At 47.6% G+C, this 22,984-nt stretch overlaps 2 protein-coding genes across 8 annotated transcripts in view; one reads left to right on the top strand and one right to left on the bottom strand.

The window, feature by feature from the left end:
• PKD1 (polycystin 1, transient receptor potential channel interacting) overlaps positions 1–5,713 on the top strand; it is a 108,576-nt gene extending 102,863 nt beyond the window's left edge. For both annotated transcript variants that reach the window (XM_079952727.1, XM_079952726.1), the window contains exons 45-46: positions 130–450; positions 1,118–5,713. In XM_079952727.1, the coding sequence (XP_079808853.1) occupies positions 130–450; positions 1,118–1,708 (912 nt within the window). In that variant the 3' untranslated portion in view covers positions 1,709–5,713. The remainder of the gene's footprint in view (positions 1–129; positions 451–1,117) is intronic.
• Positions 5,714–8,448: 2,735 nt separating this feature from the next.
• The window catches only part of TSC2 (TSC complex subunit 2), a 46,362-nt gene continuing 31,826 nt past the window's right edge, over positions 8,449–22,984 (bottom strand). For 5 of the 6 annotated variants that reach the window (XM_079952735.1, XM_079952733.1, XM_079952732.1 and 2 more), the window contains 11 exons: positions 19,701–19,769; positions 17,736–17,896; positions 15,834–16,336; positions 15,125–15,200; positions 14,830–14,916; positions 13,762–13,948; positions 13,074–13,213; positions 12,314–12,392; positions 11,762–11,853; positions 11,323–11,421; positions 8,449–10,033 (listed from right to left, as the gene is read on the bottom strand). In XM_079952735.1, the coding sequence (XP_079808861.1) occupies positions 9,869–10,033; positions 11,323–11,421; positions 11,762–11,853; positions 12,314–12,392; positions 13,074–13,213; positions 13,762–13,948; positions 14,830–14,916; positions 15,125–15,200; positions 15,834–16,336; positions 17,736–17,896; positions 19,701–19,769 (1,658 nt within the window). In that variant the 3' untranslated portion in view covers positions 8,449–9,868. The remainder of the gene's footprint in view (positions 10,034–11,322; positions 11,422–11,761; positions 11,854–12,313; positions 12,393–13,073; positions 13,214–13,761; positions 13,949–14,829; positions 14,917–15,124; positions 15,201–15,833; positions 16,337–17,735; positions 17,897–19,700; positions 19,770–22,984) is intronic. The other variant, XM_079952734.1, reaches the window with a different exon arrangement.

Here is a 22,984-nt window from a genome sequence, read left to right on the forward strand (position 1 = left end):
GGAGAGGCCCCACTAAGCCTCCCCCCACACACAAGCATTGGCAGCACGTGAAATGGGACATGGTTGCCCACAATGGCAACCCACATAGAGCTAATATTCAGACTTCTGCTGTGTCTCCTTTTTGCCCAGCTCTTCTCCCACTCCGAGGCCTTCCCCAGCTTCCCCAGCACTCTCCAGCTCCTTTTCACCGCCTTCCGCAGCAGCAGTAGCAGCAGCAGCCTGCCCCTCTTCCTTCCCGAATCCGTGGGTCTCTCCCACCTCTTCTACGCCAGCTACGTTATGCTGGAGCTGTGGGTGGTCCTGCGGCTCTTTGCCGCGGTGCTCATGCACCACTACCGTGAGACCCGCTTCGAGATGTACCGGCCAGCCTTCGAGTCCCAGGACTACGAGATGGTGGAGCTCTTTGTCCGGAGGCTCAAAATGTGGATGGGGTTCACCAAAGCCAAGGAGGTAAACCCCACTTCCCCCAAAAAGTTGTGCTTGAGGGTGGGGATATGTGCGCTATGCAGTTGCTCTCCAAACTCTTGGGAAGAACTCTTCCAGACTAGCCCATTCCCTTATGCAAGGTCTGTTGTGATGATACTACTACTTTAAAAAGTCTGGCCAAAGGCAGAAAAGACACATTCTGCAACCTGCATAAATTATGCACAGTTTCCTATTCTGCATAATTTATTCTGTTTTGCTAGTCATGGGGAGGACTGCCGTCCCATCCCCAAACACAGGGAACTTATTTTGCCCACCCATCTTGCGCGTATCCTAAGGTGCTGTTTGTGAAAAGGAAGCTGTGGTGATGGTGGAGCTGAAGTTCTACACCCAAATACCACGTTCTCCGGAACTGCAGGAGCCGTGCAGCTTCCTGCACCCTCTGGCGCTTGGTGTGCCAGACCAGAATTCCAGGAAGCCAATTTAAACTTGGTTGTGCATCAAAGCCAGGGACTTTTGGGGGTGCTGTTGCTCCCCTGTGTCCCGAAAGGGATGGTGTCAGGCAAGGGAGGATTTCTGAGACACCAGCAATGAGACAGCCAGGGGCAAAACTCATGGCTTTGGCTTCTCTGCCAGCCTTTTGCTCTGTAAAACAGTCCCAGCCATTGAAACGACCCCTTTCTGTCCTCTGCAGTTCCGCCACAAGGTGCGTTTCGAAGGCATGGAGCCGCTGCCCTCCCGCTCCTCCAGCCAGGACTCCCACTCCTTGCAAGGCCCCACGCCCACCGCCACCTCCGACAGCTCCCGCGCCTCCACCTCCTCCAGCCAACTGGATGGACTCAGCCTGGCCCCCAGCGCCCGGGACAGCTCCGAAGTGGATGCCGACATCCAGCGCCTCCTCTCCCTTTTCGAAACACTGCTCATCCGGTTTGACCAGGTGAATGAGGTGACCGCTGATGTGTACCACATTGAGTGCCAGCTAGAGGGCACACGGAGCGGACAGGCCAGGAAGAGGGGTGGGCAGCAAGCAAGCCGGCACCACCCAATCCGTGCAGATCCTGGGTTGCTTTCCTCTAACTTCGCCCCTAATAACAGCAGCCACTTCCTGCCCTCTCGGCCACGCAGCAGCTCCACGTCACCCATCAAGGTTATCCAAGCCCCCCCGCATGGCATCAGCCAGGGTGTCCTGCTGTCTTCGCAGAAGACACACGCATCGGCCGTGCCAGTAGTCAAAAAAAAGAAGCCGTTGCGGGCAAACAACAGGGTCCATCCCAGTGGCAAATAGCAGCCAGGTTCCACAGGGTTGCAGCAGTCAGGTGGCCCTCCTACGTAAGCAGAAGGGAAGAGGCTTTTGCAGTCTCAAACTTGGTTGCCAAAAGCTTTGCCTCTCATTTACGGGGACAGTACGCAAGAGCAACAGCCTTTTTGTGAGTTTGTTGCCAACAGACGAGAAGGTGGCTGTTGCCTAGGGCCACCAGAGTTCCCACCCACTGCTTTCCACAGACATGGCCCGTGGCCTTAGCAGTGCATCAGTATTAAGGTTTTTTCAGAGGCCAGACAAGATCATGCCGTCTTTCAAAGGGCAAGCAGGAGCTAGAAAAGGTGAGCCCAGCTGTGCAATATTTGCATTAGCATCCTTGGAGTGAAAGGCAGAAAAGAAACCAGAATCCAGGCAAGGAAAAAGGAAGAAGAAAAACTTGTAAGGAAGCAAAGCCAGAACTTTTAATATCAAAAACAGAAATGCAACCTGGTCTACTTTTAAATGGATCTTCATCAAGATTTGCTGAAGGCAAAAGCTGCACCATCCAGGCAAAGAAGCCCAGAGATCTCCTGGGTTCAGCAGGCTGAGCCTGGGCTGGAAAGTGGAGACAGCAGCGCCTGAAAGGGGTCAGGTTCCCCTTCTAGGCATTTCACGAAGGTGGTGCACTTTGGAGGAAGAAACTACGGAGGAGCGAGTCAACCAATTCTCCCTCGGGAAGTTTTCTCCTGAGACAGCCATGCCCTCCTCCAGAATTTCAGCATGGGTATATTTGAAAGGAACCCAAAAGTTTCCTTCAGCCTGAGAGTCTTTGTTCTTCAGCCAAAATGCTGTCAACAGAAACAGACATTTGGATGGGCCAACAGTGTTTATTGAAAAATGGGGCTAGGGGTGATGCTGTTTGCAGAGACCTGTCCCTGTGAGCTGGTTTCACTGGGTACTTATTCCAACAGTGTCTCCCTTCTCCCCCCCCCAAAAAAAAAAACCCCAATTGAAAAGCTTGGTGTGTTGCATCCATCATTGTATATGTTGAGGTGCCTGAGTGTGTTTATATTTGGTGTTTGTGTGTCTATTATATATATATATTATATATATATATGGTTTACTATTTCTATTTACTGCCCAGCACTTTAATCAATGCTTTCCTTAGCTAACGGTGACACATGCAACTTTTAAAATAAGAGCAGGATAATATATCATGGAAGCAGTATTTTTGTTTGTTTGTAGATCATAATTTGAAACAGGCCACTGGAATATGAGCACAGGGGAGTGCCCCCAGCTACCCTCATTGTGGGTGGCTCCCCCAAGGCTCCAAGGGCCAGCGGACAGCCCACATTTTTGGCAGTGCCACATATCATGAAGAGTACAAATGGCTAAGGTTTGTACGTTTGTACTCTTCCCTTTTTCAGAAGAGGGAAGATCTGCTTCTCCAAGCTTAGAGAAGCGATGCTCCCAAGCAGCTCAGAAGCAAAGATTCAGTTTTAAAAATTGAGTTGAGGCTAGGATAACATGTCGACATGACAGCCAAAGCTATATGTAGTTTTCCATTTAGGGAGACGTTTTTTATTTACGCAAAATTTGATTGTTATCCTGGACTTCCCAATGCAGTGGAGCATGTTGCTTTTCTACCATGCAAAAATCAAGGAAGGAAAAAAAAGCAATGGAAGGTTGCAGTGGGAAATGTGGGAGAACAGGTACCAGCTGGCAGTGTTGCATAAGCTCTGTGTTAAAAGTATCAGGATGAATGCCCAATAAGCAGGTGACATCGCATCACCTCTGTGCAAATTTTGTGCAAAAGTATTTTAGCATGGCTGCTCAACTGCCAGCTGGTCTATAAGCTCCCACAGGTGTGTCCCTGGCCAAACCTCAGCAGTCCGCATCACAGCACAGGCCAATAGATGCTGCAGCTGTTGCTACCCGCTTCCCCCATCCCAGCTTTAAAGCAATGTGCTGTTAACCCATAGAACTGGCTGCCACTGTACATGTGCTGGTATTATCCTAGCCTCAATCAGTTTCCTTGTTTTACACAAGGAAATGAGCTTTGATTCAGAGTTGCTTTTGGAGCGTCCCAGAAAACAAGTGCGTTTTAAAAATCAAGTCCACCCCCCTACCACCACCACCATTCATTTGACGTGAATGAGTTACATCCTTCCATTGGAAGCTACAGCTGGCTTGTAGTTTCTCTAGAACCTTAACTCTGCTTTTGGGAGTCAATTCTGGCTTCCTTTGTTCAAAACATCTTGCTGCCCCCCCCCCAAATAGCACTGCTCCTGTCATCATATTCCATAGGCCAGTTTAATGTTATGTATATTGCAAGTAATTTATACGGGATTTTTACAAGGAGAAAAATAATGTATATTTTTATATGTTTGCTATATTTTTATAGCATTTGGTACTGTGCTCAACACATGTAGATAGGAGTTATTTAAAAAAAAAGTGTGTTAAAAGCCTTCTTGCTAAAATGTTTGTGGTGTGCAAGCAAAGCGCCCGTGTGTTTGGGATTTGTGCCAAAGGAAGTTTGAGAGGTCTTTCTGTTCCCCACATCCAGGGCAGGGGGGCAGGAACTCTCTGCAATGCACTAGCCATAATTTCTCCTAGACATTGCTAAGTCTAAAAAGAACTCTGATATCAAAGCCTACACCTAGTCTTTGACTGCGTTTCCACAAGTGCCGTTTCTAAATGCTGACTTGCTTATTCCATTGCCAACATCATTGGTAGGAGTTGTAAATAGAGATTTTTTTTTCTGGAATGTTTTTTTTTTAATTGCTAATTCTTTTGGCTGTAACCATCATCCTAAAAATGAGGAAAATATGGTTATAGGCACATCTTTTTATAATATTTCATTATTTATAAAGGGTGCTATTTTTTAACAAACTCTTTTCTAAAATATTCCAAGCTGCTTTACTCATCAGGTACAAAGTGGAAAATGCACTTGCTTCATTCTGTGAAAGAACAAAGAAAGATCGCTAGGAGGTAGGAGATGGTCAGTGGGTGGGAAAAGGGCATTGCATTGCATTGGCCAGGAGATAAATTGCTGCAGGGCTAAAGACTTTCTGTAATGGGTCCTTGATAAGGAGATTCAGCAGGGAGGTTTTCCAGTCATCATCCACTAGACTTGAGCTCACATTGGAAGCTTTTATCGTGAGTGAGCCATTGGGCTCCCTGCATTCCCTGTGAATGCAATGCAAAAAGCTGCAAATTTTGACCAGAGCAGGCCTCTGTTGCTACAAGTGGAGAAAAGAAGATATTGATCTGTTGGCTTATTTAAAGAATGCAGCCTGTGTGTGTGGGAAGTGACTGAAGTGAGCTAGAGATGGGTATGGCTTGAACCAAGTGAAGGGATTTTGCACTTCTTTCTCTGCTAAATTAAAAAGTTCTCATAGTTTTCTAGGGTTGTTGTTTTTAATGTAGGTCCTTACGAGGGTAAATCCTAGTCAAGTCAGGGAAGCAAGCGCCTTAGCACATGAGCTGTGCTCTTACGCTAAGGAGGGAGTGGGGGGTGTTTTCCTCCCAGGGAGGAGGAGCATTCTGGAGCACAGAAGACGTGAAGGTAGCAAGGAAGGAGCTGGTATGGGAGGAAGGAGAATGTCCCTGGTGCTTTGCTGTAGATAGATCTACTGCAGCGCAGACCATGCCCGCTGCCCACCGCCCCCCTCTCTCATCAGCAGCGGACCCAACTCACGTCCCTACCTGCCAGATAAACTCTTGAATGTATATTTTGGTATTTACTCACAGGCAGATGGTTTCTTATTTATTGTTGTCCGAAACCCCACACTGATGCCTACAGTAACTTGCTGCTTAGCACAGAACTCTTGCCAGCTAAACAAAAACCACAACCCAGCTCTCTCTTTAGAGGCAGGTGGCTTTTATCAAGGCTTCTGGTAGCAATGGCAGAAGCAGCAGCAATTGTGATTAATGTTAAGTTTTGCAAACATATGTTGTTTTTTTGTAACGGTGAAAAAGAAATGACAAAGTCTACTTTAAAAAGTTAATGGACGGCTCAATAAAGATTTCTGTGCCTTATTAAGCAAATGGAAGTGTCTTGCTAAAGTGAATTTAATTGAAACTCAATAAATAACAACCCACACCCAAGTTCGCAAACTCGAACAACAACAAGAGGTATACAATTAGCAAGCTGGGTGGGGTGCTGAGTGCACTGCACAGAATGTTACTTGTACAACTGTCTGCCCTACTGGAGAGAAGTCATGGGTAGGCACTGGGTGCAGTGAGTGCCTGGCCATCATAGGACACGTCTGCCCCCTTGTGTCCCCTGGCAGCAAGTCCCACTGGCATATACAGTACTGTATGTCAATTCAACCATTGGGAAACACAGTCCGAGGGTCAGTTCACATAAACAAAGTCCCAACAGTCAGGAATCATAGTCTAAGTAAGCCAAGTCCAAAGTCCAGCAATCGGGAAACACAGTCCAGAGTCAAACCCAAGGCTCAGTCCAGTAGAAGTTCTAAAACGTCAAAGCTGAGGTCCGTCAACATAGACAGTTAAGCAGACAAAGCAGCTCAGCTCTGACTCCCCCTTTATACCTTGCATGTGGATTGCAGCATCTGGGCTGGACGAGGCAGGTGAGCCTCACCTGCTCCAGTCAAGGACTCACACACCTCCTTCCCGAGCTAATGAGCCCCACCTGGGCAGTGGGTCCTTCCTGCCTAAGCCTCCCTGAGCACACCTCCCACTGCTCCATACACCTCAAAGCCCACCTTGGTAATGGGAGACGGGCCTCTGGCTCCGATGATGAGTCCTGCTATTCTGGTCCCTGCACACTGACCCCCATTCCCGCGCCACCCTCTGCCACTCCATGTGTGCTTTCCACAACTCCAACCTCTCCTTTCCCATCCGTGGCTTGCCCCAGTGGGTCCCAGTTGCAGCTGCACCCCTCGTCGGGATCCTCTTCCTCCTCCCTGTTGTCCTACCAGTTCATGACACCTTGAGGCCAAGGTGGCTGACCCAGAGAAGATGAGAGGTTGGTGGTAGGCAAGGCCTTCAGGGACACAACAGCAGCACTCCACTTTTAGAGTAACAGCTCCACCACCACAGCAGAAAAGGTGGATCTCGAGAAAGGAGGGTGTCACTCCAAGGAAGAAGGAAATTATCCATTAGAAGGGACTCTTTCCATGGGCAACCAACACTGGGCGACTTCATTAACCCACAAATACAGTGGCCATATTTGTGTTCCAGTCACAACTAAGAGGGAACATTTCTAAAAACCCTAAATGAGTGTGCCTTAGAATCACCACCAGCATATTTGCCCTTCACACTAAGGTCCCAGGATTGCAACAACTAAAACACAATGTTAAAAACCATTTAAAACACCCTAGAATCACATAAATTAGGTGGGCCTTAAAAACACATACATCTCAGATGTCAAAGGCCAGGGTAAAGCTTTCACCAAAAGCTGCATCACTTACTTTTGTAGGGAGGAGATTCCTAAACTTTGGGACTGCTACAGATGTCTTCAGCTGAGCCATGACGCACAAGCTTCTGAGTGCAGTGGAACGACCAAGATCCTCTGCTGATCTTAATAACACCTGAAGGTCTGTAGGGAAGGAGGCAATCTTTCAAAACAGCTGCTCATGGAACCAGAAAGGCAGCAACCCTGGACTTGCTTTTAAGTGGTGCCTAGGTGCAAGATGTAAGTGTTGTTGAACTCACTGGGAACAGTGAGCACAGTACTATCCAGTTCAGCATATATGTAACTAGGCAATGGCCAAGAAAATACAACATGGTCACATTTTACTTCAAATAAGGAAACTTGCAAAAAATGAGGGGACTGGTAAAAAGGAACTTTCAAGACAAAGTCAAAAGGGTTAAGCCTCTCCAAATTATTGGGGGGGGGCGTTTATAAAACCAAGATATTAGAAACATGACTAGAATGCACACCGCAGACCAGGGAAGTTACCATGAAGGCCAAGAGAACACCAACGTGATTAACAACCGAAGTCAAAGAAGCTATTAGATGAGGTAAGAAAAGGCTTCCTTCAGAAAATGGAAGTCTTGTCCAAATAAGAACTAAAAGGAACACAAACTTCAGCAGAAGAAATGCAAACAGACAATAAGAGATACAGAAACAAAGAAATTGAGCACGTTGCTAAAAACACAAGGACCACCAACAAAAAATTATTTAAATACATTAGCAGCAGGAGACCAGCAAAGGATGCATGTAGATTTTGAACCACAAGGGAGGGTGTGCTAAAAGAAGAAAGTGAGGCTGCAGAGAAGCTAAACGAATTCTTCACATTTGTCGTCATGGTGGAAGATGTAGAGCAGTCCCCCTGTGCTGGAACAAAGTTTCACTTGAGCTTCACATGAGGAACGAATAGTGGTGACTAGTAAGGTGGAATTCTAGGCCTTACTCACAAATCTGGTCTGAATAGCAACCCCTGAAGAGTTCTTAGAGAATTCTGATGTAAAATTGCTGATCTTCTACAAAAATATGCAACTTGTCCCCAAGATCAGTTTCCATACAAAGACTGTAAAGTGGCCAGTGTATCACCAATTATTAAAAAAAAAATAGCTTAACATTTCTTACAGGGAAAGTGGTGGAGAGGATTATTAAAGACAGAATTACAAAGCATACAGAAAACAAGCCTTGCTGAAGCAGAACCAGCATGGCTTCTGCAAGGGTAAGCCCTGTTTCACTAACATCTTAAGAGTCCTTTGAGAGTGTCAGGAAGCATATAGATAGAGGTGATCCAACATTTAATCACACTGGAAGGAGAACGTTACAAATGGTGCAAGATGTCAACTGGAAATCTGGTTGTCAAAGAAACACTTTATTTCATTAAGTGTGTTGTAAGACGTTTGCCAAACAAGATGGATACAAAGGAAAGTGACATCCAGTCATCTTTACGTGACCCCCCTTTTAAAATCCCAGTAAAGGAAGGCTTTACCTTCTGTACCATTTGCTATTTCCAAGGAAGACTAGCTACAAATCAAACCCTCACATCATTGCTGGCCCTTGGGTTTAGTCCTGTGAAAGCCCGCCTGCAGTCCTGAAGGGAGCGCCAGCGACCACAGAAGGATGGCAGCAAAAGTCAGCAGAACATCCCACAGGGCAAACTCCCATGCTTCTTCTACTGCAGCACCGCCGCAACTCAAGTGGCGCCCAGGTCAGACTTCCTCAACCTGGCATCTTCCAGGGGTCGCTGGACTGTAACATCAGCCCGACCGCAGTGGCCATGCCAACTGTACTCCCAGTCACACCTAGAGGGCACCAGGATGGGGAAGGATGGTCTTCCTCTAAGCAATGACCAGAAAGCCTTGGAGATGTTTTGGACTACAACTCACAGCACACTTTGGCTGGGGGGGGGGGCTAGAGGGAGTTGCAATCCAAAACAACTGGAGGACGCCAGTTTGGCAAAGGCCGATACAGCCCACGGCCTCAATGGCAATAAAAGCTCGTCCCAGCAAAGGAAAGGAAGAGGTTAAATTTCTTCCAGCAAGGGACAATTTAAAAAGGAAAAGCCAGGGATCTCCTTTTTCAAGGCCAACGTGCTCCTCTTCCCTCCCCAACTATGCAGCGAATAGATTTGAGCGAAACCAGCCCAAAGTGTCTCTTGACTCTGGGCATGGCCAAATTGTTTGTGCACAAGCTCAGTGTTTGGCATCTTGACCTGCTGCAAAGAACAACTGTTCAGGAAAGACCACTCACCAGCAGCAAAATCCACACCGCCATTATCCTCTGGGAAAAGAAAAACGAAGTCACTAACCCCCAGGCCTCCTCACCATGAGCTGGAGGCAAAAACGCATGCACACTGGGGCCTGGGACTCATCCAGCCAGGAACATTCATGGCGTTGCTGGGGAGTTCATGTCAGGCTACTGAGACACCTTTTCTTCCATCCCTTCAACGAGCGTCTTGTGTGTCTTAGATCTGCCTCCATTCACTCATAGCAACGCATCCTCAAAGTGTTAGTTTAAAAAACGCACGACAGCAATGGCAATCCAAGACACCTCCACCTTCCTCTCTGGAGAATGGCAGCCTGACAGGACTGTGGACCAGCAGCTTTCAAAGGGAGCATGAGCCACCAGAGCAGCAGTGGTGTGTCCTGGATCGGGGAAACCCGTCTCCAAGTGTCGCCAACGTGGAATCTCCTCTCCGCAGCAGCTGGATGGGTGGGGGAAACAAGAAGGCTTTGCCCACCGGACAAGTTGATGCAGAACACGTTCCGACGCTACACAAACTCCGTGAAGTCGTCCACCGAGGAGATGAGGCGCTTCCTCTGTCCCGTTTCGTAGGTGGGAGCCGGGTCCTGAGGAAGGTGGGCAGACGCTTTGGCTGGGGCGGGAGGGTGCATGCTGGGGAAACCAGAAGCCTGGTACTGAGTCTCTTCTCTGATCTGAAAGAAGGGAAAGTAGAGAACGTATTTCAAGTCCTTCAAAAAAACCCCAACCCTTTTATTTTCAGTGCTTTCAGAAGTCTTTACAGGGCCTAAGACCATCGTACCTACGGGACTGCCTCTCCCGGTATGCCCCACGGAGGACCTTAAGGTCCATAAACAGCAACACCCTAGAGGTCCCAGGCACTAAGGAAGTTAGATTAGCCTCAACCAGAGCCAGGGCCTTTTCAACTCTGGCTCCAGCCTGGTGGAACGCTCTGTCTCATGAGACCAGGGCCCCGCAGGATCTGATTTCTTTCCGCAGGGCCTGTAAGACAGAGTTGTTCCGCCTGGCCTTTGGCTTGGAGTCAATTTGATTCCCTCCCCCCCTTTCTTTTTTCCTTTTTCCTCCTGTGATGAGGCTGCATTTTAATGTTTTAATGTTGTATTTTAATCTTGTTTTTAAGTTGTATTCATTCAACTTGTTTTTATTATTGGTTGTTAGCTGCCCTGAGCCCGGCCTTGGCTGGGGAGGGCGGGGTATAAATAAACTTTATTATTATTATTATTATTATTATTATTATTATTATTATTATTAATATTATTGGGACGCGGGTGGCGCTGTGGGTAAAACCTCAGTGCCTAGGACTTGCTGATCGTATGGTCAGCGGTTCGAATCCCCGCGGCGGGGTGAGCTCCCGTCGTTCGGTCCCAGCTCCTGCCCACCTAGCAGTTCGAAAGCACTCTTAAGTGCAAGTAGATAAATAGGTACCGCTTTATAGTGGGAAGCTAAACGGCGTTTCCGTGTGCTGCGCTGGTGCTGGCTCGCCAGCTGCAGCTTCGTCACGCTGGCCACGTGACCGGGAAGTGTCTTCAGACGGCGCCGGCTCACGGCCTCTAGAGCAAGATGAGCACGCAACCCTAGAGTCGGACACGACTGGCCCGTACGGGCAGGGGTACCTTTACCTTTATTATTATTATTATTATTATTATTATTATTATTATTATTACAAAGAGACCAACTGGTATTTTCCAAACAACTCCTAGGAAAGCTCAGTTGACAGAGCATGAGAGTCTTAATCTCAGGGTCAGGGGTTTGAGCCCCACGTTGGGCAAAATGTTTCCTGCATTGCAGGGGGTTAGACTAGATGACCCCTGAGTCCCTTCCAACTCTACAATTCTGTGATTATTACCCCTGTATTGGGGATAGGGTGTGTGTGTGTGTGTTAAAGTTAGAGGGGAAAGAGTCACATGCCACAAGAAAAAGAAACTCGAGGGAAAACACTAAGAGAGAGCAAAGGCAGTGTTACCCTGTGCCGGAGCCTCTTGATGTGCCGCAGGCGGGCAATCCACTTAGACGGGTACGTGTCTGTGGGGTTGGAGCGGCTGTGATGGACCTGAGAAGCCATCTAAGGGAAACAGTGGGAAGCAAAGAGGAGGGTCAACTCAGGCAGGCTGGTTTAAGACGCCATCCAAGTGCAGCAGTCAGTTGTCAACTTGGCGCCCCCTCCAAGCCATTTTGGAAGATGGCTCCCATCAGCCAGCAAGGCTGGAGAGACAGGACCTTTGCCAACCAGATTCCCTCCAGGCCTTTTGGACTCTCATCAGCCCCGGCTTCCTGCGACTGTGCTGGCTCTGGTCAAGGGGATCTGTAGCCCAAAGCAGCTGGAGGGCAACAGGATGCCAAAGGCTGAGTTGCCAAGTTCAAATGAAAGATGATCTGTTACCAGCTCCCACAAGAGCACTCACGTTGGCGTGCAGAGCCATCTGGCGGGCGACAAAAGCCAAGTTTTTATCGGAAACGATCTTCATCACACTGGTGTCGATAAGCCCTTCCATATCTACAAACCAGAGAGAGAAAGAGAGGGAGACTGCAGCATCCTCAGTCCATAACTGTACAAATTGTATGAATATTATTTGTTTGTGTAGCCAAAGCCATTGCAGGAAACAAAATACATAAAACAGAATAAAATACATCACACAGTTGAAATAATTATTAAAACCAGGCATTCTGTCAGGTAAGAGATTGCGTCATCATTTCCACAAACTTGTCTCTTTACACCTTTTTCTCCCTACACCTCTGAAAAAGTGGCTTTTAGATGTCCAGGCATAAAAGCCAAAAAATTAAAATTAACATTAAGAATTTTATTTCTGAAATTGTACATCCTGTTTCCTCCCTTGCGCATCCAAGACATAAGCTAAAATCCTTCCCAAGGCTCTGAGATTGCCAGGCCAGTGGAAATCTCTGGAGGTAACACCCTTCACGAACTCCGGTGGTAGAAAGGAGAGGCCTGGGCCTACCTTTCCTGCATTGCAGAGTGAGCAGGTTACAGTTGTAATCCAGAGGCTTGATGATGACGTGCACAAAGTTGAATTGGCCCTGGAGAGGGAAGAACATTAGGGTGTATGGCGGGGAGAGAGCCAGCGAGGTCCAGGGGCAATGCCCAGGCCTAAGACGTCTCTTACAGGCATGGGAACTCTCTCTTCCCTTGCAGCCACCTTAGTTTGGGTAGGACAAAGCAAGCCTGTCTTGACTTCCATCAGGCTGAAAGGTTTGGGCCTTAACAGCTTTCATTCCCCTAATCAGCCCAAGTCAGTTTACTGTGAAAAGCTCATTACAGAATACACTTTGCTATTCCTGGAGGAAAACCCTACAGCCTGCAGGCAGAGTTTAGTTTCCAGGTCGAGGGATACTGAGGTTCTCAGATGTTCCCAGTTAAGACTGAGATGTGTAGCAACTGGCAGTTGGGAACGGAAAGGAAGGAGTTTACAAAGTAGGAAGAGTCTGTCCGTCTCGTCCGGTGCCAAACAATGGAGCAGTTTCCTCAGACACAAGCCAAGCTCGAGGCTCATGGACATGAGGGCAAAGGGAAATGCTTAGGGCGCACCTGGATCCTCTCAGTTTGGGAACAGGAGACATGGCATTTATCACAGAGCTGTGATTCTTGCAGGAAAACCTTGCTCCTATCCCCCACATGATCTCCGGGCAGAAAAATCCATCCTAGAACCAAACTGGCCATCTGTCAGGCCCAAGCCACTCAGCAGAGGCACATTTCCTTACCTTGATGGTTCCCAGCTTGAAGTCTTCCCCTGAATTGTTGTAAATGATGGACACAAAGTCGTTCCCCAGATGACGTTTCTTGTCGCAGCGGTACTTGTCCAGGTCTTTGGTGGGCATCAAAGTCGCAATGTGGAAAATGGCTAAGGAGGGAGGGAGGGAGGGAGGAAGGCTACATGCAGTTCAGAGTCTCAAGTCACATGAGGAGGAAACGTTTCATATGCTAGACCAGCCTTCCCCGACCTGGTGACCTCCAGATGTTTTGGATGAGAACTCCCACCAGACCCAGCCAGGGCTGAAGGGAGCACAGCTGTCCTGATGGGAGCTGCAATCCCAAAACACCCAGTTGAAGGTCTGTTTAGTGTATGAGCAGCAATGCCGAAAGTTTTTTGTTTTTTTAAAAAGGGGGGAAGCCTCAATGGGGCTTACACAGGAGACCTGGGGGGAGGAGTGTTGCCCCCTGGGGCAAACCCATCAACTGCCCTCTCTGCTGCCCTTAAAGGCACCCTCAGGCCCGCTATTCTTCATAGTGGGAGGCATTCAACTTACACACTGCACAAACTAGGTTTCAAATTGCATTGGGCCAATTCTGAGAGAGCCCTCCGCAAAGTGGGAAGCGCTATCCCTGAAAGAATAAGGGCACAAAGGCTACCCAGCCTCAACACACAGACACTCCCTCATTCAGGCCTACCTTGCATGATGTCATCGTGCCAGCAGTAGGTAAACAGCCCGTCCTCCCCGCACACATCCAAGCCACCAAGGTAAATCTTGTCTGGCTGGCAGTCTTTTAGCTCAATGAGCGTTCCCAAGCCGGTCAGGAACTCTGTGTACCTGTAGGAGCCGTGCTCGTTGGAAAGGATGGCGAGCTCGTTATTGCTCTGGGGTGGAGACAAAACCATGAGAGCAGCTGTGTGGACAACAGGCTCAAGGGCTCCACATTATTTTACCTAGAGAAAAACCTGGTGCCTTTTTAGGATGTGGAAGGGCCGTAGCTCAGTGGTAGAGCATCTGCTTTGCATGCAGGAGGCTGGCCCAGGTTGAATCCCCCAATGGCAACTCTAGTTAGGGCTGGGAAACACCCCGACAAAGGCAATGCTGAGCTAGGCAGACCAAGGGTCTGACTCCATGTAAGGAAGCTTCGTCTGTCCCTCTACAAAATGGATCCTCTGCGAGGCCATTTTACCATGTGGTTCTGGCGGTTCTCTCACTGCAAGAAGTGAGGTTACAGGGAACCAGACAGAGGGCCTTCTTGGTAGTGGCGCCCTGTGGAACGCCCTCCTGTCAGATGTCAAGGAAATAAACAACTATCCGACTTTTAGAAGACATATTTACAGTATTTTTAATCCATCCTTCAGCAAATAGTCTCAGGGCAAAAGATACTAACATGATTAAAGCAGAATACAATAAAATAAAAAATCACATATGCATAAGAATGATTAAAATAACCAATGCCAAATAATTTAATGAAGTGGGCAAGAGGAACATTTCAAACCAAGGGGCTTATAATAATGCTCACCTCCCTCCCAAAGATTTGGGCAAAGTGATGCATCTTCACCTCCTAACAATCTCAGTGCCTGATGCACCTTAGAGGGGAGGCCATTCCAGAGATGAGGGGGCCGCCACCGAGGAGGCCTTTTTGCACCCAGGGTCCCCCAAACTTCGCAGGCAGCAGAAGGGAAGAGTTTCCTGAAGGGAACAGCTTAACCCTGAGCACCTTCTGCCCAAAAAATTCCAGGAAGCTGATGCCCACGGCCCTTACCTGCCCTTCCCCAACATATAGTACTGCAATCTTGTGGGTATCGTAGGGGGGGATCTGATCCAGCAGCTGAACTGATCTCTCAAACGTCTAAGAATAAAAAAAAAAAATGAGGAAAGCTTTAGAACGGCAAGCATGGGCAAAGCCACCTTGGCATCTTTTATGAAAAGGGAGGAGGGGCTGGCCAGGTATGGGGGTTAGCAAAGGGGTTAGAGGGTACGTGGGGTTGGCAAACAGAGCAAGCAGGGGCAGTAGCCCCTACTATTTATAATATTTTAAATGACATGCTCAAACCTACCTCATTCGGCAACAGGAGGGGCTTGTTGGATTCATCACCGAAGAAAGGAGAGTGATACAACTGCAGGAACACAAAGCTAAGGAGAAAACATTAAAATAGATTTAATTCCATTATCTCTAAAGGTTTCGGTCAATCTTAGCATGTAGAACTCTCCACCTCTACAAACAGCAATAGCCAAGTAGACAAGTGAGCCCCTCCAAAAGCAACTGGACAAATTCAGACACGATGTGGTGGGATCAGGTGAAAAGGCCCATCAATGCCAGCCTTCTGCTTCAGACACTAGCCAGCCAAACGCTCCCAGGACACTGAGAAGCAGGTTGCTTAATACCTTGCAGTCACTCTCCTCTCTCTGTCCCCGGCTCAGCTTTGACCCGGGAATGGAGTTGTGGCTGGTGGTGTTGGGCACAAGGAAGCTGCTAGTCTCTGCAGCTCTCTTGTGCACTGGAGCCAGGCTCTGATGAGGGAACCCATCATGGGGGTGCCTGGTCACGCCCCCTTAGAAAAACATGCCTGGGGTCATGACCCCTTAAGCCCCACCTCCCCAACACACTACACCCCTGAGGGTTTATGTGTCCAAGGAGGTGGAAGCCCAAAAATGTTTGAGACCCACTGATCTGGACACTGAATCTGTCTTTGATGTGGTCAGAAAGAAAAATGAAAGAACACTCCCTTGTCTGATGCAGCCTCTTCACATGCACAATTCACTCACCTTGGGTTGATTCCTGGCACTTTCTCCGCATTGGAAGCTGTTGCGCGGCCCTTGAAGGGGTCCCTCTCAATCCTCTTGCCCCTCCTCGAGGGCGCTGAATCAGAGATCGTGTACCCTCGGGGGCGGTGGCCGGTTGGGGAGCGCGGAGAAGAGACAGGGGCACTGCAGCCCACCCTGGGTGCCCCAAGGGGGCGGTCATCTTCCCCTCTGCCTAGCCAGCTCCCGGCTGCCTCCCCTTCCAAGTGTCCCGACTGAGACTTGGACTTCCCGTCACTGCTCAGCTTCCCCGGCGGATCTTCGCTGCTGGTGTCCTTGAGGACTTCCTGGAGGGTCTGAAGCTCCGGAGAGGAACTGGACTTGCTGAGGGGCTGGGAAGGCTGGAAAGAGAGTGCCTCAAACTCACGGCTGTCTTCCAAGTTCCGGGCTCTTTCGATGGGGATGCCCATGGGGGCCAAATCATCTGGTTTCAGAATTTTCTCTTCTTGACTGGATGTCGACGAGGACTACAAAGCCAGGGGTGGAGGAAGGGGAGAAGGAAGGAGAAGAGGTGGTCACTGAAAGATAACTTGAGAGAAGATGACCCTTGACAGCAACCCATCTGGCCAAGCAGGCACTGGGAAGCTAGACTTTTTCTGCAGGATTCAGATTACAAGAAAGGAGATTCCAGCTAAACATCAGGAAGTGTTCTGACAGCAAGAGCTGTTTGAAATTGGAATGGTCTCCCTCGGGAGGTTGTGGACTCTCCTTCTTTGGAGGTTTTCAAGCAGAGGTTGGATGGCCACCTGCCATGGATGCTTCGGCTGAGATTCCTGCATCTCATGGGGTTGGACCAGATGACCCCATGAAGTATGTGGAGAAGAATGCACCCTGCGTAGAGGAGAGGGGATGACCACCCTCAACCCTGTTTCCATTTCCCAGTAAAAAAAGGAAGACAGAGAGAGGTTTGGCAACTGAAGGCCACCAGCTGCCAAGCTCTAAGACAGAAATACCTTGGGCCCTCCAGGTATTGCTGAACTACAACTCCCATCATCCTTGGACACTGGCTGATGAGGCTGATGGGAGTTTAGCAACACAGAAGGGCCCAAGGTTCCCCATACCTGCTCTAATCACAGGATTGCAACCAACATGCTGTTCTGCTCATGGAAGGGCTGTGGGCTCAGTGGCAGAGCATCTGCATTGCCTGCAGAAGGTCCCAGGTTCAAGCGTCAGTGGCATCTCTAGGGAGGGCTGCAAGGACCTAGTCTGAAACCTTGAAGAGCTGCTGCCAGTCAGTGTAGACAATACCAAGCTAGATGGACCAATGGTCTGACTCGGTATAAGGCATCTTCCTATGTTACTGTGCAAAAGCCTTCCCCTCTGCTGCTGCTGATAATGATCATGAAGAGAAGCATCAAAATTTCCCTGAAAGCTCGACTGCAGCCTCAGCCAAAGCCTCTTCATGCTTTGGGCTACAGCCCATCAGTCCAAGCCAGCCCATACATGTGTTTTAAAGTTCTGTCAACATGTGTGTGTATATTGTTTTATGTAAACCGCATAGATTTTTCTGTGAATTTGGTCCAATAAACAAGGAAATGAACACCGCTTGGAGGAGACCTTGTTGGGTCAAGAATGTTGCATATGAATCTGAAACTCTTAAGCTCAGGGTCCTCAGTTCAAGCCCCACATTAGACAAAAAGGTTTTTGCATTGTAGCGGGTTGGACTAGATGACCACCAGGATCCCTTCCAACTCTGTGATTCAGGGAAACTACACTCCTCTTTGACAATAACAGCTAAACCTACACCCCATGCATGTGTGCACACTCACTCACAAAAGGCATACTTATCTGAAGAAAGTTCAAGAATGTCTCATTATGTTCTCCTTGACAGGTTTAACTCAAGATCAAGCAAGGGAGCTTACTGACCCGACTATACGTCCCGGGGCATTTGACCACCTTCTCTTCGCTTAGGCCTTGCTCCGGACACACAGCTTCAAAGTCTTCAATCTCTTGAGATTCCAGGCGAGACTCTGCATCTTTTAAATCCGTCTCCGGTGGGCTTCCTTCTTCCAGAACCACGGCAGATTCTGACAAGAAATAAATAGAGGCCAATTGCACATGCAGAGATTGTTTTCCCCCGCACACACACCCAAAAAACAAACTTAAAAAATACATAGTTTTTGGCACACAAATGAAATTAACAAAACCAGCAAGGAAAGACAAGACCACCACTGCAGCAGCTTGGGGGGGATATTGATTGCAGCTTGCAAGATAAAAAAAAGTTATTTCAAAGCAGAAATTCAAGAGTTAGCTGTAAACACACACAAAACACACACACCCCTCAAACAAACGTGCTGATCTGCTAAACTGTCCAAGCCAGAAGACCCCTGCCCAGTTTCCTCTAATGCTTCAGAGTGAAATGGCTGCCGTTTTTTAACCAATGTTTTTAAGATTCGTTCACATCGAGGTTCATTCAAAGAGAGAGGCACCTGCCTGATCCTGTGGGCATTTTAACAGCATCTCTTCAAACACAGCAATCAATGGTGACCTGCAGCAATGCCACATCAGAATTCCGTAGAACCAAAAGGATCTCTAGACTGCAGCTTTTGCTAACCTGGTACCCTCCAGATGTGTGGTGTACTGGTTAGAATGTTGAGACTTGGACTGGAGACATCAAGGTTCGAATCCCCACTCAGCCATGAAGCTCCCTGGGTGACCTTGGGCCAGTCATCATCTCTTAGCCTAACCTACCTCACAGGGTTGTTGTGAGAATGAAATGGGGTAGAGGAGAACCATGTACACCACTTTGAGATCCTTGGAAGATAAAGATAATATATAAATGTAACTGTTGTTGTTGCTGCTGCTGCTTCAGGCTACAGCTCCCATCAGCCCCAGTGAGCTTGGCTATCCTGGCTGGGGCTGTTAGGCGTTAATAATCCCAAAACATCTGAGGAGCAGAAGACTGGCAAAGGCTAAAGTCTAGATTGCAGCCTTCGCGTGAGTGGGCAACAGAAAGACAGACCCCCTGAAAGATTTCTTAACCTCCTTGCCTTAATTCAGATAGAATTTTGATTGATATTATCTGTGGCTGGGTTGCAGGGTCAACACACAAAAGAGTTAGGAGGTGGAGATGGAAGAGTCAAAACTGAACAAAAGGCAGAGGTAGAGAAACATTGGCAGTTTCAGTTTTTCCTGTTTCTAAGCTGCACCCGAATTGCAACTTTCCTTCTTTCTGTGTTCTATAGCAGAGATAGCCAATGTGGTCCACTCCAGATGTTAGAATGCAACAAATAATAATAATAATAATAATAATAATAATAATAATAATAATAATATTTCCTGCCCTTCACCAGCAGGTCCCAGCGTGGGTCACAACAATTTAAAATCTGAAACAGTTAAAACAGAACACAACCACAGGAATAGGATGGGCCCTGTAAACAAATATTTCAGGTGCCAAAGGCCAGGATAAAGGTATAATAACCCCCAGCTGTTGGTGACGTTGGCTGGGGCTGGTAGGAGTTGGAAGTCCAACACCATTTGGTGGGCAACCACATTGGGCAGCCCTGCCCTACAGTTTGGTGGCCTGCCTATAAAGAGCTTCCCCACCCACCCCAAAACCAAGGCATTATGGAGCTTTCATGGACCAACCGAGGCCATGTCTGGCTTGGACTTGTTTATGCCCACTGGAATTTCCATCCCCGGAGTGCAATGAGATCAGGGACAGACATAAAACATGGAAGGAGTGGATGGAAGCACGAGGAAAGGCAGCCTCTATGAATCACAGTGCTTGTTTCTTTTTATGTCAATACTTGCTCCCCCTCCCTCCTCCTTCTTGCTTTTCTTTTTATTATTATTTTTTAAAAAACCTCCTTTAAAGATATGCAAGTATACCTGCCCAGGAAATGCTCCTGTGCAACTTTTCTTGAGAACTGGTCAGGTACATGGAAGAGAAAGAGGCCACTGTGAAGGGAAAACCAAGGGAGGAATGACATCAAAAAGGAAGGAGAGGAAGAGAGAGAGGAAGAGACTCTATGGAGAAAATAAATAAATAAAATTAAAGCACCGAGTTTTAACACATAATCAGAAAGAGAGTCAGCTTCAACAAAATACATGGGAGAAAATAACAGGGTAGGGAAGTGTGAGAGCACTTAGAAGAGGTGTAGCCAAGGCTGAGCCTTCGGGGGCTGAGGACCCCTGCAACATAGCTTGGGATGATGGTGATGATTTTAATTTATTACCCGGCCATTTTAGACCAGAATACTCATCAGCCATGGTGGCTGGGAATGATGGGAGTTATAGTCCCAAACATCTGGTGGGCACCATATTGCCAAAGGCTGTGTTACAGGGAGAGTTTCCTCCTCCTACCTCTGCCCCAAACAAGGATGGAGCCATCCAACATGGTGCAATGCAGCAGATGGTCCTCCTTCGCAATTCTCAATGAAAAGAGCAAGAACTTCAAAAGGGCTTGCAGAGAACTTGACAGTGGACTTTGCCCTGCATTATTATTTTTATTCATACAAATATTTATAAACCGCTAATTCATAAAACAAAAACCAGAGCAACGTACAGCAATTGTACATAAAATCGTGTGTGTGTTAAAATAAGAAATCACCTAACTATTGTGGAAAGATGTATTCTTAACTGCCCAAATAAGGCCTGGCAAAATGGGGAAGTTTTCAGCAGGTGTTGAAAGGCTGGAACAGTCTCCACAGGCACAATACTGGGTCAATGGCACGAAAGGTTCAGTTCCTTGTCAAATGAGCTTCACCAGCTTGGGAAATGGCCAGTGATGCTCCTGCAATGATCTCAGTGATTGAGCTGGGGTGGAAGGGATCAGGAGGTCCCTGAGGCACCCTGGAACCAAGTTGTTCTGGGCTTTGTAAATCAGTCAATGAGAGAAGGGAGGGAGAAACATCCAGATACCCACACTGAATACTGGGCAATGGAATGGTTAAGAAGAGGGGGCTTATGCAAGTAGGTATGGTTCAGGAAGTCAGGAAAAGGAGATATGAGATTAGTCACTTATCCCCCAAACCCTCCCTTTCCCTAAACTAAAACACAACCCAAAGAGGTGGGGAAACCACCAGCACTTCCATCACTACAGCGGTTCAGCCTTAAAGCACCAGGAAAAAGAAAAGCTCCCAGCTCCCAGGTTCTTGCATCTTAAAATTTCCTGGCAAATGGGCATCTGAACACTACTACTTTTTTTTTTTTACACCGCACTTTAGATGCTGTCAATTACACTTGAATTTAAACTGGTCTGTGACCGAAATAATAAATTCACCTGAATTTAGAGTTGTCTCCAACTAAGTCCTACTCAGAGTAGACCCCCTGAAATGAATTTACCAACAGGAGTCATGGCCATTGATTTCAATGTTTAATGCCAGGAGGCATGCATGTTCTCTGTTCTTGAGATCTGTCCTGCACAGGTGTAAAATTTGGGAGAGCAGTTTTCCCCAACCTGATGCCTTCCAGGTTGGCCAAGAGTGTGTGGTACAGTGCACAATATTTAGAATCTGGGCATTAACTATATTTCCATCTAAAAACAGAAACAAACCCACCAGCAGCCTCATTTACTGTCATCGGGGCTATTCAGATTAGCTAGAAAGTGAGTGGGTAGCAACAGGTTAAATCTCAGAAATGGGGGGGGGGGCTGGAAGGTGAGTAGGCGGGACACTGTTCGTGTGGGCGGGGCTGCAGCAGAGCTGTGCGCAATGCTGCAATTCCAAAGGAGAATGGCAAAGATGCGGGATATGCAGCTGCCTGCAGGATAAAAAGAAACAAGATTCTAGTCCCTGTGGTTGTGTAAATATGTGCTTGTGGGGGCAATGGCTGAAGTCAGAGCAACTGCAGGAAACATTCCCAGTTTTATCAGGGCTCTTGCACAGATCTGTGCCTTTCTCCCCATGATGAGCAGAAACAAAATTACGCACACAAAAAGATCACAGAAAAAATTATGCAAAAAGAAAAAGAAAACCATGCATACTAATTTGCATAATTTAGCCAGGTTACAGAATCTGAGCTACTCTGACACAGAACATTGGTGTTTGAAATAAACACAGACCTGAGCAGTAAGGGAATTCTCCAACCCCCCTTCTTGCTGCAGACCATTGTTTCAGAACAAGGGAGCTTTAACAGAGAAGTCCTCCACCCAGTCTGCCCTGACAACTTCTGGAAAGAGACCTAGACTGATGAGTGAAACATGCATTGATCAAAACACTCTTTGGCTCAGGCTGCCTCAGCAGAAGCACAGATTCTGCTGTGTTTAGTGAAATGAGCAGTGTGCTTCTTTCTATGACTGAATTATACACACATAAGTAAAATGGATTATTCCGAGTTGTATCCAACTGTTATTCAGAACAGACCCATTGAAATTTACAAATCTTTAGTCTAGGTTTGCCATATTTCAAGAAGTAAAAATCCAGACACAAAAGGCTTTTTTAGGGAAAATTGCTGAGCTTTTTTTGGGGGGTGGGGATCCAGGAAAATCCAGATGTATGGCAACCCGACTTTAGTCATGCCGATGAATTTCAATAGGTCTAATCCACATAGGGATAACATTGGATACAACCCTAAGTATTTATGTTCCTATTCTGCATTTCTTCAGCAAGACCACATTCACAGCATGAAAAGAAATGTAATACCACTTTTTAAAAAGTCATTCCCTCAAAGAATCCTCTGGCTTCCGTCACGGTGTTCCATTGTGCCAGAAGCGGTTTAGTCATGCTGGCCACAAGACTCGGAAAGCTGTGGACAAACACCGTCTCCCACGGCCTGAAAGCGAGATGACTGCCGCACCCCATAGTTGCCTTTGACTGGACTTAACCATCCAGGGGGTCCTTTACCTTACCCCATACTGCTTTCCATGAATGGTGTGAATGTGGCTCAAGTGGTCCAAGGCAGCATTATTTATTCAAGAAGCATGATCTAACTTCTATGGAATTATCCCTAATTGATTAAGGCAGCTTTCCCGAACCTGGAGCAATCCAACTGTTTTGGACTACACTTCCCATCAGCCCCTGCTAGCGCCACACGTGGCTGGGCTTCAGGCTAGATTAAAGCCTTCCTTTTAGGAAGGTGAATTGCGTGCGCCTCCTGTTCTCCTAAAGCAGAGTGGCTCTGCCATGAAGCACTTTGGCTGGGAATGACTAGCTATCGTCTCATCCTCGCACCCT

The sequence above is a fragment of the Podarcis cretensis genome (assembly GCF_951804945.1).
Source record: "Podarcis cretensis genome assembly, chromosome: 14".
NCBI lineage: Eukaryota > Metazoa > Chordata > Lepidosauria > Squamata > Lacertidae > Podarcis > Podarcis cretensis.